At 40.9% G+C, this 15,422-nt stretch overlaps 1 protein-coding gene across 2 annotated transcripts in view; it reads left to right on the forward strand.

The window, feature by feature from the left end:
- The window catches only part of peak1 (pseudopodium-enriched atypical kinase 1), a 104,274-nt gene that overhangs the window by 63,820 nt on the left and 25,032 nt on the right, over positions 1–15,422 (forward strand). For both annotated transcript variants that reach the window (XM_085164692.1, XM_085164693.1), the window contains one exon: positions 11,226–14,757. In XM_085164692.1, the coding sequence (XP_085020818.1) occupies positions 11,354–14,757 (3,404 nt within the window). In that variant the 5' untranslated portion in view covers positions 11,226–11,353. The remainder of the gene's footprint in view (positions 1–11,225; positions 14,758–15,422) is intronic.

Genomic DNA, 15,422 nt, shown 5'->3' on the forward strand with positions numbered 1-15,422 from the left:
CAAATACAAGGGACTGAAATGAGTTTCCTCCATAATGTGGCTAGGCTCTGCCTTAGAGATAGGGTGAGGAGCTAGGATGTCTAAAAGGATATCGGAGTAGAGCTGCTGCTCGGTGTTGAAAGGTCTCAGTCGTCCAACTGGAAGGAGACCCCAGGGTACACCCAGAACTCACTGGAGAGATTATATATCTCATCTGGCCTCCGAACGCCTCAGGATCCCCCAGGAGAAAGTGGAAAGTGTTACTGGGTAGAAGGATGTCTGGAATGCCTTGCTCAGCCTTTGAATGGGTGGATTCTGTTTCCGTTTTTATAAATCATCTACCCTTAGTTTGATTTTTGGTCGTCAGCCCAGGCATGAACAGATGTCGGAATTCCTCAAACCTCTGTTTGAGGAGTAAAAAGCAACAGCATTATTGCCTCCAGTACACGATGATGTAATGATGTGTTATCAAAAGCATATATTGAATTAGCAGTGAAGAAAATGGCAAGAAATACATTTTAAATTGAGGCAAAATATCTTTAAGAAAATGGATTCTCTACATTCTCCACCCACAAGTGTTTTTGTTGAAAGACCTCTGGCAGTATTTTATCTTGTCATGAATCAAACAAATCACTGATTCGAACCAGAGCCCAGAGCCTGTGTACTTTTGCATACAGACTGCAATTAAACTTGCTGATATATCATTGGTTATATTTCAGTTCAACATAAATGTTATCAAACTAAACTGTTCTTCTAACAAACAGTAGGTTATCTATCTTAGTGTCTCACATTCAGACAGACAGAATTGTTGCATCCTCTTCTCTTCAGCTAGCCCAGCCACACAACTAGACACCAGTGTCTACCTGAGTCAGTCTCAAGCAGGTGGTAACAGGAAGAGCGATGAGGTTGGGCCGGTTGGGCTCCGCTCTGGTTTAGATGTACTGGTTGCTAAACACATAGTGACATCCTTGCAGGCTGCCTCCGACAGGTCCCACATCTTCTTTAGAATGAGTATATCTCTGGTGCGTCAGTTCACTCAGCTGTGACTGATGGAGGGCAATGATGAGGAAGCCTCAGGTGTATTGGGTGAATAAAAAGAAAAAAATACGGGGAGATGTGGTGAGATAGGAGTTTTAAAAAATGGGCTTTCGAGTGTAAGAAGTAGGAGTCCCAGGGAGAGGTTTTCTTTCTAACCAATTTTAATCTTTTTGCTAACATCTGTGTTGGTTTGCTGCATATTTAACTGACTCCTTGAACTATTGCTTTTTTGTTTTTGTTTTTTTAAAAGGCCGCACATTGAGATGAATGTTTTAGGCATTCCTAGAGTAGATTTCAGTAAATAAAGTTCTATCCCACCAGACCCTCTAGAGAAGTTATTCTTATCCCAGTACAAATCTGGGTCTCACTTGGCAGTCCCACGGGGGCTTGTGACTTGGTGGTAGTGGCACCAAGCAGCAGGTGCTGTGTGATATCTCGCCTGGCACAAAACCAGACAGTGTTTGCTGCTATCAAATGAGGAGCAGATGGTCACAGATCATCGGTCAGCACTGCATCTCATATGAACGACTACCTTGCACTGATTTGATTGGGGGGAAAAAATTTAAAAAATGAAGGGTATAGCAGAAACCTGCCCTCAAAGTCCTCATCTTATTTGACTGTCTTTGTTTTTAATGAGACAAAGCTTTGTTGGTTTGTGTGATGTTTATCATCGGTATGAGTTGTTTGTTGTTTTCAGATTTTTGTCATTGAGAGAAAGCCACAAGTGGCACCACCAAAGTTTATACATTTTTGTGGGAATATGGGATTGAATTATGCATTTAGGCATGGGAGTGTGTGCGTGCATGTGTGCTTTTTGTCTTGTGAATGCTCATTATGACAGCAGCCACGGTTGTCTTCATAGAGCTGTCAGATTTCGATATACTGTCTTGCGGCCTACTCGCTGACAGGAATCACTGACAGCACAAGTCCCTTTGAGATGAAGTCAACTTTATATGGTGGACAAAATAATAACAATTAAAAGAAACACACGACTCTTAATTAGGCTAAGATTTGGATTGTGTACCACAAAAAACTTAACAAAAAGCCCCACAATGCATCCTTATATAGCTTTTACATTTTCTGACAGGCTGTATAAAAACATTTCTTTTATAAAGAAACTAAAATTGCTGTGACCTTGGATCATATTTGCTTACATTTTTTGGCAGCTGTCCCTCTACTCCTTTTTGAATGTTTGTGGGGGTGTTTGTGAATCCCCGTCTTATCCTTCAGAGTGTGTAGGTGAGCTGATGCAAGTGAATCCTTGTTCATCCTAGTTGCTTCTGCATTGGACCATTTTTGTTGTTGTTTTTGTTTTGTTTTTCCAGAAATCCAGCTGACTTCTACATTGTGTGTTGTTTTCAGAGATCTGCATAGTGTAGAGTAAGCTGTGGAAATTTTAAATCTTCGTTGTTGTGAACTAATACTCTTAAATATCATTGTTTGTTTGGCATTATTTTCACTGGACAATAGGCTTGATAATTAGGCTTTTGTTTGTTGTTTATATGTTGCTCTTAGCCATGATTCACTCTGTGCAACCTTTTAGTTTTGAGCAAGAAGAATGGGGGAGTTGCATCATGTTACAATACTGTGAAAAAAGTCTTGAGTCTCCCCTGTTTCTTTATATTTTGTTAGAAAAATGGGAAATGGCTGCAGTAATTTATTGAGTCATTTGCAAACATATTTATTGTTGATATAGTATATAAGGCAAACACAGAGTTTGTACAATTCTAATGACCTTGAAAGTCAATATTTGGTATGACCACCTTCAACACAGCGTGAGAACTCTCTCAGGCAAGATTTCTTACCATTTCTTTAATCTTCAGGAATAGTTCTCCAGGCTTCTTGAAGGACATTTAAAGCTTTTCTTTGGATGTTGGCTGCCTTTCGTTCCACTCAGGATGATCCCACACTACCTGAATAACGTTGAGGTCCGGGTTCTGAAGAGGCCAATCCATGACTGGTAATGTTTCATTGTGTGTTGGAGGCAGTCTTGTGTTTTTTTTGGCAGTGTGGTTGAGATCACTTTACCAGACACTTTGCAGATGGTATTGCATGGTGGGTCCAAATCAGACTGTGTTTTTCTGTCTTCATAATTCTATCAGTTTTGCTGAGATCCCCAACACCACTGGCTGAAATACATCCCTAAGCCATGACACATCCTGTTTTACTGATGATTGTAGACACTCACTATTGCAGCTCTCTCCTGCCCTTTCGTTAACAACAATTTGAACCAGAAATTTCTAGTTTGGATTTGTCACCACTCATTTTCAGTCGTGTTCATATGTAAATTGGGATACCTCGTTTTTCCCTTCTTTAAGAATGGCTTCTTGACAGCCACCCTTCCATGGGGACAATTTTTGATGAGGTTTCAGAAGACGGTGAATTCATCTGCAGAGCCAGATGCATCTCTCAGTCTGAAAATTGTTAGGCACAAGGTCTGGACTGAAAGTGAGTGAAAAAGCAGCCAATGTCCAAACAAAAACTTTGAAAGGCTTTCAGAAAGACCACTTTAAAACAATGACCCGAAAATCAAAATGTAAAGAAATCAGGGGTAGCTCAACATGTTTTTTGTTGTTGTTGTTGTTGTTTTTTACAGTGCTGTATGTTCACGTTTCTCCTAAACCACAGATGTCAGTCAATATTGAAAATAATCATTAGTCCCTCAGTAAATCACTCAGCGTGGAACTGATCTATAGATTGCAATAGTTTTGGTTGAAAATAAAACACATGTAAATCAAAAGGCTCATAGTTGGACAGGACTGCTTGTTTCTGGCTCTTGAGTTTGACACACATTAACACATAGGTTCAAAAGCTCATTGCAGCTCTTTAGCAGGTTGGTGGCCTTCCCAGTTGGAGCCATTTGGTGTTCAGCATCTGGTTCCAGACATGTGGACAGGTGGAGTCGAGGATCAAAACATGTTATGTAATCACAGATGTAGTTTACCAAGTGAATGCATAATCATTTTGTCACAGATTTGGGATTCACATGCAAGTCATGGTATGTTGTTGGTGTTCACAGTAAAAGTGTAAAGGTGTCTTTGTTGGCAATGGGTTGGATGGTGTGATTGCGTGTGTGACACCTTGTAGCTCTGGTGTTTGGTGGTGCTGGTTTGCATAATTTAAGTCTCACAGCTTCTGCTTGAAGTGCTGTTTGAAATAAAGCGGGACAGGAGGGAGACAGATTTGCATATCTCAGAAGACAAAGCAACAGTGGGGAAAAAAAGAAAGCCTTCAGTAAACGGCCTGAATAAGAAGAGAGTGGGTAGGGAGAAAGAGTGGGAAATTTTTGAGCCACAGGGAAAAAAAACAAAACAACAAAGAAAAAAAACTTCGCGAGGGAAAAGAATGAGGAGGAAGAAATGCAGATGAGACAGAAGAGCTTTTGGAAATGAGTGGAGAGGAGACTTTGGGGCAGCTGCTCGTGCACAACAAACAAAATTTATAATTCTTATGAGATGCAACATAATTATAAGATAATTATAAGACACAAAGAACATTATCTGGTTTTGATTTGGGGATTTGGCTCAAACACATATTTCCCTATGTAATTATGTAATAATCTATTCTTTATTTACATGTAACACAACCTCAAATCCTTTCCAGAAAATATGGGACACTGTGTGAAATATAGATAAAAAGTGAATTCATATATTTTTGCTAAAACAATAAAAAAAAAAAAACAGTTTCAACATGTGATGATGCATCTGTGCCATTTAGAAGTGGAAATAAGATTTAAGTGATTTCCAAATCATTGGAATCTTAGCTGATGTGCAGTTCACAGTGAATCCTAAATTCTTTGAAAAGGTGACCCGAGTACGCTTCTGAGTTTCATTGGAAGTGGCAGGCAACTGGCAGATTACAGTCATAGCAATAGTGGCTGCAATATGTGGTGCCAACAGATAATTTGTGAAGCAGGGAACAGTAGGCTGACACATGTAAGTGACCGTTTCCAAAACAAAATAACAGTCGTACAGCAGACAAAGTTTTCTGCTGAGCTGAGACAGCACATAACACCCGGCGTTAGCTTGTTCCCACCCACACCATGCTCCAATTCCAGTTTGAGTTGCTGGGTTAAAATTCCTATGAAATGCTTGGTTCTGTTTGATAACTGTGCTAATGAAAATAGTCATGAAGCCATCCTATAGATTAGCCAGATTTCCTTCATTCATTGCTACTTCATTAAATGGAAACATTTTCGTAATGCTGTAACCTAATTTCGAACAAGCAGTGAGGGATGTCCCGTGTCCTCGTGGCAATTTGTTAGAGATAGAAGATGTCTCAACTTTATGTTGATTATGCACTTATCTTTCTAGGCACAAAAAAAATCTAATTTTCTAGGATGCCATTACGATTTTGATGAAGAGCATTTCATTACCTGTATTATCTGTCTTTACTGACATAAAGGGATCCGTTTAAATTGTCACTAATGCCTTGGCCTCATCAAATATGCATGAAAGGAAAGTCTGTGATAAACAAAAACACAAGATGGGGGAGAATAACTGAGTAGACAGCAGTAGTCTGTAGATAAATTATGCGTTTATTAATCAGTATTTGTTTTTGGTAGAAAAGGTGGTTATTTCCTTTATTCTGGATAAATGGAAAAGCAGCTTCTAAGAAAGAGAAAATACGACTGTCCACACTAATGGAAATGCTGCAGATTCAGATAGTAGAAACGCACAAAGATGGGATCAATAAAGCAATGTCTATGATAAAATAATCCCAAACAAAGCGAGGGGGAAAGCATTCCTGTGTTAGTGAGCAAAATGTCTTTTTATCATTGTTTTTAGTAGTATTGGATCCAATTTGCTGTATTGTTATTCTTCACATTTCCACTGTGTTGCATAATATCTGTTACATAATGAAAGCAACACAAAAATAGATGTCTATAATTTGGCTGATGGCCATAAGTAGGAACACTTTTATTGCAAATAAAGGAGAACTGCATTTAGGATCATGTTAATGTTGAAACAAAGTCGATTGCATAAGCCAGAGGGATTTCTTGTGTCACGATGGTTTTCTCTTTCTTTCTGCATCAAGTCGGATGTATTATAGTTTAATGACTGTGTCCCTCACGTTGAGCTGTGTGAGCTGCTTTTCGTGGTTTACGAAAAGATTAATTGGTATAAGAGAAGTCATCCGGAGCTTCATTTGTCCTGGGTTGTCCTAGATTGTCCTGGTATCTACATATTTGATTATTTCATCCCCTTTTCTCAAATATCTGCATAACGACTTGTTAGACTTGTTAATACTTATTATGTATTCTTGATGTTATCTGTCCAGTCTTTCTTTTTTTTTCAGTGTTAATTCTAAAAGCAGATTTTAAATTTGACTTTTGACTAAAATGTCATTTAGTTTTGGCATCTAGGTTCTTTTGGTTTTAGTCAACTGAACATTATAGAATATAAGATTGTTGTCGGCCAAACCTAAAGTTGATTCGGTCGACTAAAATATAACTTGTAAAAAATTTTCTCCTGTTTTTACTGGAGAACGTTGCTCTAGTGGGTTTAAGTATTATTTTTCCTTGACTCTTCTTTTCTTCCTAAGTGTTAACATGTTACGTATTCATGAGAAACAAGTGTGGGGGCTAGCTGTACTGTTCCCTGAGGCTGCTGAAATGTGTTCCTCCAACTTTACTAAACAAGGAGATTAATTCTGATTGGATCAAACTCTTCCCGCCTTTCTACAAAACATATTCAGTTCTGATTGGATCTCATCTCTCTAGAATATTTTTATCTTGTTTTTACTCGTTGATAAAGGAGTCAATACTTTTCATTATAATTTTTGTCCTTGTGCATCAGCTTTTATTTATGATGAAAATGAGCGAACGGTTTAGAGAAAGGCTTCTTTCCAAGCAGTTTGATTTATTATTGCAGATGCTCTGATCATTAAATGTAAATAATCTGTGATTGTTAGTGTTACATTTATAGTAAATTTTAAGGGTTTTGACCAAAAGTGTTGCAGTGTGCTGCAGTCATGCAAGAACAGGTGGTGGGAGGTCTTGTAAGTTACATCATGGAACTAGTTTTGCTTAGAAAAAATCTATAATATACAAATATGTTTTACTTGTCGCTGGGTGCAGTGTCATATTAGTCACACTGTGACAGGATTGGAAAATAAAATCAAACAGCAGCAGAATTTTAATGAGGGAGAAGAGAAAAGTAAAATATGTTGTCACATCCATCACGGGTGGTTTCTACTGATGGATTTGTGGATGTGACACATTAAATATCTGATATTTCCCAATTCTCACAAGTGTGATCGGAATTATGGCAACAATGAAAAGTGAAGTATCTTATTAGAAAGCACCCTGATAGCTGCAGCTCATAATTCCATCAAACTGATTTGGAGTCAATAAACACAATAAGGAGTCTTTTTTTCCTGATTTCCACAGAAAACTGCTCGCTTCCTTCCCTCCATCTGCTGTCTGTCAGGGAAGAAATAATGCACTTACAAAGTCTGCCAGGTCTACATCTTATTTAAAACAGCTGCATTTTCTTAGTGTGCAAAGCATTGTTGAAAAAAGTGAGATCCTTAAGTCTCAGGATCTCGTGGATGTTCATGGAGCAATGACCTACAGTTTGCGCTGGGGCAGTTTGCAGCCAGTTGTAAAGAAGCTAGGATGAGAAGTGGCACCTCTGAGTCTGAGGCCATGGTTCTGAGTCTGAAAAGAGTGGCATGCTAAATCAGCGTTGGGAATGAGTTGCTGGAGGATCTCAAGTGCCTCAGGGTTTTGTTCACAAGTGAGGGAAGAAGGGAGTGGAAGAGTGGCAGGCGGATTGGTGCAGTATCTGCAGTATTGCGGATGCTGTACTGGTCTAAGTTTGAAAGTGATGCTGTTGATTTACTGATCGATCTACATTCCCACCCTCATGTATGGCAACAACCTGTGGGTACTGAATGCCAGTGGCATGAATAACCTCCCTGTGTGGGGTGTTTGGGCTCTCCTTTAAAGATAAGGCAGGCGTCCTTTTGATTTTGAAGCACATGTGAAAAAACAAAGTCCTAATAATGTTGTCCTGTAAGGGTCAGAATTGGACAAAACAATGATACGTGCCGTCACTGTAAACGAGCAGAAATACGGTTATGGTCCTTTCACAGACACACTGGGCTTTCTTGGGCTTTAGAAAGTTACTTTTTGAAAGTCTGCCACAGTGCCTACGTGTCACACCGTGACAGCTTTGGAATAATATTGTGTGAATTACAGCCACTGTTTCCTGTGTGGATGCAGCCTGTTCGGTGTAACAGGATAAATCTTCTCCCGCCCAATGTGACTCGGTCAGCAGAGTTTGATTCAGGAGTTCCTCTTTTATTGTGTCTGGCCCTGGGCGGGGTGTTGTCATTGTAAAATCCTTCCGTACGGGACCTGACGTCCATGATTCACCTAACCCTGCTGATATCAGCTCTGCTATGAGTCATCCCACAGCTTAATTTGGTTAACTGCTAAGTTCAGTCATAAAAGTGCAAAATACTCAAAGATTTGATTAGGTAAATATTAATTTGCTAATGCTTTTGTGATAAACTGTCAGAAGAGAAGAAAAGCCAAGGTTGGCTTAACATTGTTCTGTTAATATTGCATTTTAAGTTGCACAGGTGGTCATTGTAGAATGTCTGCATGATTGTTATTTGGTTGCCTTAAAAAAACATACTGTCCCAAACAAAAGGCATCAGAAAATCTGTGTTTGGATGTCTTTTTACCTATAAAGCATATTCACTTGTGAGACCAGCCCAAGTGTTTTAAAATAGTCCATTGGTGGACCCTATATGTCAAGCAAAGCTGAATAAGCTCTTAAATCCCAGCCAAAGACATAATATTGGTTTAGAAATCAACACTTAATCATGTGTTGCTGGCTGAGGGGGCCTCAAAGATTCCCCATTATCGTCATCATTATTATCATCATCAAGGACTGTAGTGAAGACCAGTTGCAGGTCTGCATGTTAATTCCTGCAAAAAAAATTGCAAAGACACACAATCCTGTTTATATCAGCAGTGCTAAGGTGAAGCATGCTGTGGAACTAAACCTTCATCCATAGCATTACTAATAGCTGTATTTTAAACACAAATGTACATCAATATGGATATGAAAGCCAAAACTCAAATAGTTTTTTCTTAGGTCATGCTCAGGTGTGTCTTAATAGCATATTTTTTTAAGGTTTCACACTGTCAACTTGCAGACCATGTCAGATAAATCATGCTACCTACTTACATTGTTAAGTAAGGGTAGTAAGTTCAAAAGTTCAAAACTAAATTCATTGCCTTTTATTGAATTTTTTTTTAATGCACCTTCTCTTGTAGTTAACTGTTTTACTGTATTTTATTTTATTTTTTCCTTGAAAATGATCTGTTGATGGCAGGCTAGTTTTAGAAATGGTGCATAAACTGTGTCAGATTATGTAACCTACCATTCCTGTGTAATATTTAAACATGGACTGAGCTTGAATTTAATTGGCTATTTGAGTTACACTTCACTTATTATCCATGGATTTGATATTAATGTGGTATTTCAGAGCTTGTTATAATTGGCTGTGAGAAGCTGGACTGGTCAATCAGGATAAAGCACATCTAAATGCTAATGGCTTTTTCTTTGTCTTTCTTCCTCCATTAGATTCATGATTTGCATTGAAGTGGGGCTTAACCGGATATAAAAAGGGTTCCAGAAAAATGTTTAATCGCATCTTTCCTTCTTTGAATGTATTTAGTAAACAACTAGGGTAGGGCCTTTATCACTCTGGTACTTTTTGTTAGCATTGTATAATTACAGAAGTACATAAATATGACCGGATAACTGGACTGGTGCTGATAACCAGAGTTTTAAATGTCAGCCTTTGTCATTTTACAGATTGAATGGTGTGGATTTTTCACCACTGATCTTTTTTTTTTTTTTTTTAAAGTGGGTTGTTTTTTTTAATAGGTGCCATTGTTTTTAGAGTTTATTTTGCTTAAAACAGTAACTGTGTGGTTGGGTGCCAGTTTTCAGGTCTTTGGTTGTTTGCATTCAGTCCAGCATGAAGAGAATATTAAATGACCCAATTTCAACAGGTGATTTAATATTGAACAGACTGAGGTGTCTTATTGAATGCTTATCTTGAAAATAAGTTTCAGTCACACCCCAAAGTCTGTGAACTATGTATGTTCTTGGGTTTCTTGTATATTTATATTTTTATTTTTACTTGGTTTTGCCTTGAGGTTTTACACTTTGATATTTTGTGGATTTCAGTCTAATTTCCAGCAGTGAAACATCAAATATTGACAGTTAAGAGCAAATCACTCACTGGCCTGATAACGCATTTTCCATAGCCTTCAGTCTTCCCTCATTGTCATCAAATTTTATGTGAATATGTATCGGAAGAAGCCCTGCACATAGTAAAGTGGTTAGAACTATTCCCTCACAGCAAAAAGGTCCTGGTAAAGTCCAGTCTGGGGCTTTTCTGTGTGGAGTTCGCATGTTTTCCCCGTTTTTCCTGCTTGGGTTCTTTCTGCACACTCGGACTTCATCCCACAGTCCAGAAACATGCATGAGGTTCAGTTAGTTGGTAAACCTAAATTGTAAATAGGTGTGAATGTGAGAGTGAATGGTTGTCTGTCTCTTGTGTTGGCCCCGTGACAGATAGGCAACCTCTCCAGGGTGTACTCCACCACTCACCTTGTGAAGCTGGGATAGCCCCCCCCCCCCCTCCCCTGCACCCCTGAAGTGGATAAGCAGAAGAAAATGGAAGGATGGATGTATCACAAGAGCCACTGGTCACACTGATCATGTGTGAACTCTGCTGAATCACATTTTCCATCTGAGTAAAAGCTCATAGGATTTTGGATTTTGATTCAGTAACAACATCAGTGACTTCATTTTACTTAAGCTTGACTCAAACAGTCCATAATAATACAGAAATAACCTGTTTCAGTTCCCACTGCTTCTGCCCCTTGCCTTTCTGAGTCTTGTAGGACCATTTTGGGTTAGAAAACAGATCAGCTCCCTGTAGGATGGACTGAGGTAGTAGAGAAAGTTTGCCACCTAATGGAGAAATTGAAATACTGCCTTTCTGAATCATTCTCTCCCTCCCACAGATGATTATTTTTTGTGTTTTTGCTTCTGCCTCATCCTACTCTTTGCCTTAGTTAAGTCAATGTTACCAGTGTTGCATGAATAAATCTAAATGTACAACTAACTGAACTAAGTTTAATGTATTCTTTTCTCTCCTGTTGTGTTTTTCAGGTCTGAGGTCCTCCACGTTTGAATTGTTTTAATCATTATTCATCTACAGATACTCACTGTAGTTTGGAGCTTCATGGAGGGATTTCCTGTCCACTGACCTAAAGGGCTGACTTACTGGACCCGCAGCCATGTCGGCCTGCAGCACCTTCACAGAGCACGTGTGGAAACCAGGCGAGTGCAAGAACTGCTTTAAACCAAAGAGTTTGCACTGTCTAGCTCAGAGTAGTGGAGGGAAGCCTCCTTCTGAGGCAAGACCTCAAACATCCCAGCAACAGAACCTTCCAGCTGCTGGTGCCAGAGCCAATCCTAACCATACCACCACCAACTCCCAGCGGACTGGCAGTGGATCTGCTCGCTCAGGACACTTCCGTCCACCTGTGGCCAAGAAGCCAACCATCGCTGTTAAGCCCACTATGATGCTGCCCTGCTCCTCTGCAGGACTTGATTCAGATGGCAATCTCCAGCAACCACCAAATGTAATAGAGCAGGGGAAAACATCAGCCTTCACAGTCTGGAATCGCAATGGACTGAACCGCAAAAGACCTGGTGGGCCCAGCAACAACAATGAAGGAGAGGATGACAATGATGAGATTGAGGGTTATGGACCACTTAGCCCGAGGACACCTAGTGGAAATAACAACAACAGTGGATTGACAGATGTACTTAAAGAGATTGCTGGGTTGGGCCCTGGTTCTAGTCCCACGCAACTTTCTGGCTCAAAGGACTTGTTTTGGGGTCGGATCAGTAGTTCATACCGACGATCCTTAGAAAGAGGCATACCAGCTTCAAGCTGTCTGGCTATGGGAAGTAGTAGTGGTGGTGGTGGAGGTGGGGTTGGGAGCACTGCTCAAAAACGGGTATCCCTGAGCGATAGTACCAAGATCATCAGCACAGAAGGTGGTCGCTTTTGTTATCCGGACTTTACAAGTGAAAGTGAAGATGAGGAGGATGAAGATGATGATGATGAGGAAGACACTGAAAGGGATGATGATGAAGAGCATGAGAGCTGGGATGAAAGCGATGAAGAGTTGGTAGCCATGGAAATCCGTATGCGAGGGCAACCACGATTTGCTAATTTCCGTGCTGCCACGTTGTCTCCTGTTCCCTTTGCTGCGGGGAAAAAGTGGAATACTGTGCCGCTTCGCAACCGTTCACTACAGCGAATTTGTGCGGTGGACTATGATGATAGCTATGATGAGATCTTAAATGGCTATCCTTCCATGGATTCCAATGGAGGGCTGATTTCCTACGGACCTCACGATATGCTAGGCAGCGGCTTCCTGTCAAATTCTGAGTCTGCCACTTCTCCTGAATCATCGTCATCAATACCGGAGGATTCTCGAACAACATCCAGCAGTGGTAGCAGCGCTAACTGTGTCCTTCGAAATGGCTTGCATTCTCCCACATTTTGTAAGCCACCTATCACCTGCACTTCTCCTCCTAAGAAGGAATCTGTCAACAGGGCACTGAGTCCACTAAAGGTAGCTGAAACACACAAGGCTGTCCTGGCTATCAGATTAGAGGATCAGGATGGCAGAGAAGGGATGCCAATGCCCCAAGCGCTTCCTGGTCAGCCAGTCACTATAAGTTTTAGTCCCACAGAGGAGCAAGCTAAACCATACCGTGTAGTAAATTTGGAAAAGTCATTGATCTGTAAGCCTTACACTGTAGTAGATGTCTCAGCATCCATGGCCAATAAAGATGAACAGATTCCAGATTCTCAAAAACACAAAAACCAATCGATGCCTTCAAGCCCAATGACATCTAGTAGCACTCCTTCAGCCCAGGCCGTAGCTCCAACGTCCCCAATATCTGTGTCTTCTCCTGTGATGCCAACATCACCTACTTTTGCTCTGTCAGGTTCATCCCAAAAAAAGATTAGCAGCATACGTTACCAAGAAGTGTGGACATCAAGCACAAGCCCTCGCCAAAAAATACCTAAAATAGATTCAGGGGTTGGGAATAATCCTGTCCCTGCCCTGACCACTCAGCACTGCAGTCACAAGTCAGCTCCCACTTCTCCCATTGCTGGGCTATCTTCTTCTCGAACTGTACCTGTGAAATCCCCCAATTTATCAGAGATCAAATTTAACAGTTTCAATAATGCGGGCATGCCTCCTTTTCCCATTATTATCCGAGATGAGCCTGCTTATGCCCGCAGTGCCAAGAATGCTGTCAAGGTACCTATTGTTATTAATCCAAGTGCATATGATAACCTAGCTGTGTATAAGAGCTTTCTGGGACTCAGTGGGGAGCTACCACAGACAAAAGGGATGGGTAATAGGGTAGCCAGCCATACTTATGAAGAGATTGGATCCTCTGAGAGTGTCCAGTCCACCTCAACAGAGAAAACTCTCTCTGGTAGAGGAACATCAGAGCGAGCCTCCTTTGAAGAGACAAAGGTTCCACTTGAAGCAGTGTCAAAAGCACCAAATCTACAACCTAGAACCACTACAGACTCTTGCACTGTGACAAGCACTGTAATGGGCTCCACAAGTGGGGCATTCTCACCCACTACATCAACAAATTCTCCCGCCAATCCTGCCATTACTGCAAATGCAAACGTACCTGCAGCCAGCACTACTGCCAGTATTGTTACACACACTTATAAGACAAGTGGAGAGGCTGCTTGCAATAAAGATGATAATACAAGCTTAGCTTTATCTTCTGGGACAGCTGTAAGCCATAGGGAGGAAGCCAGTGCTGTGCTTTCACAGATTGTGGCCTCCATCCAGCCTCCTCAATCTCCTCCGGAGTCCCCATCAGCACAAACCAAATCTTTTAATTCCGAGGAGCTATATGCCCTCCCACCTGATGCCATTAAGGAGACCCTTCTTCGGCCCAAGTCTCTCTTTTCCCCAACTGATGGCTGTCTTTCCAAGTCAAAGAAAGAGACACCCTCAAAAGTTTTGTCTAAGTCTCAGAGTGCCTCTGCTGCTGCCCCACTCTCAAGCCCCCAACCTGAGCCCACTGCCCCCTTCCCTCCTCCAAGATCTACATCCTCTCCTTATCATGCTTCTAACATACTCCAGAGACATTTTGGAAACTGGACCAAGAGCTCTGCCTCCAGTTCACCAGTGCGACCTGGCGAAGGTGAAGCGAGTCCTGGAGGGGAAGGGAGACGTAGTTTAGCAGAAAGCTCCAAACCTAAACGCTGGATCTCCTTCAAGAGCTTTTTTCGTAGGCGGAAAGACGAGGATGAGCAGAGGGAGAAGCTGGAGAGAGAGAAGGAGAAGGGCAAGCTTGTCGGGCTTGATGGAACAGTCATTCACATGCTTCCACCACCACCAGCTCAAAATCAGCACTGGTTCACTGAGGCAAAAGCAGAAGATCCCACCCAGAAACCAACCATTATCTTCACCTATAAACCAGACACTGGCAGTAGCCACGGTGATGAAGGAGAACTACGGGTAGAGGAGTGCAGAGAAACGACACTACTGAAACCCGACGGAAACAAAGATCCTAGGCCTTTGAGTCCAGGCAAAACAACATCCTCACCCAAGGCTGGAGGAGAAAATTGCAAGGATTTAAGGTATTTTAAAAAAAAATTTGTTTAGTCTTCTGAAACCAGAAAATGCCCTAAAAATGCAGTTATTTAATTGTAGTTTCGGTTTTCAATAAGAATACTGTCAGAACATGAAACATGTTCTATAAAATCTCACCACTAGATTTTAGTAGGTTTGCAGATTGCAGTGTTGAGTTCTATTGTCTTACTCCTCTCAATTCAGCTGCATAATCCTAGCTACGGTGCGTGCTGACAAACAGCTTTAAAACTTTGTCAAATGAGCCCGATACATGTCGATATGAGTCAGTGAAGCTCACTTCTGACCGATGACAGCAATACTGAGGTGAGTTGTGATGAATATCCTGACCCTTTCTGTCAGTAAGATCAGCTGTTTTTGCTGCTGTTAGGCACAGTTAGCTGCTGTTAGCCAGTGTTAATGAAACTTTCTTTGAAGTGGATCTAACATTGTTAGACTTTTACACATAGCAAATAATTGCATTTTCACATTGTATGAGAGTTTAAACTGTCAGAGGGAATGTGAATTTTTTAGGGCACTCAAGCCTAAAATTAGCTTGGATAATGTTAGCTTATAACATGCTGTTGTTGTTTAGCTGGCTTGTTGTCAACTGTCTGGAAACGGGATGATCACATGTCACATTAAGTAACTGTGACAATATCAGGAATAAATAATC

Source organism: Neolamprologus multifasciatus, chromosome 7, assembly GCF_963576455.1.
Source record: "Neolamprologus multifasciatus chromosome 7, fNeoMul1.2, whole genome shotgun sequence".
NCBI lineage: Eukaryota > Metazoa > Chordata > Actinopteri > Cichliformes > Cichlidae > Neolamprologus > Neolamprologus multifasciatus.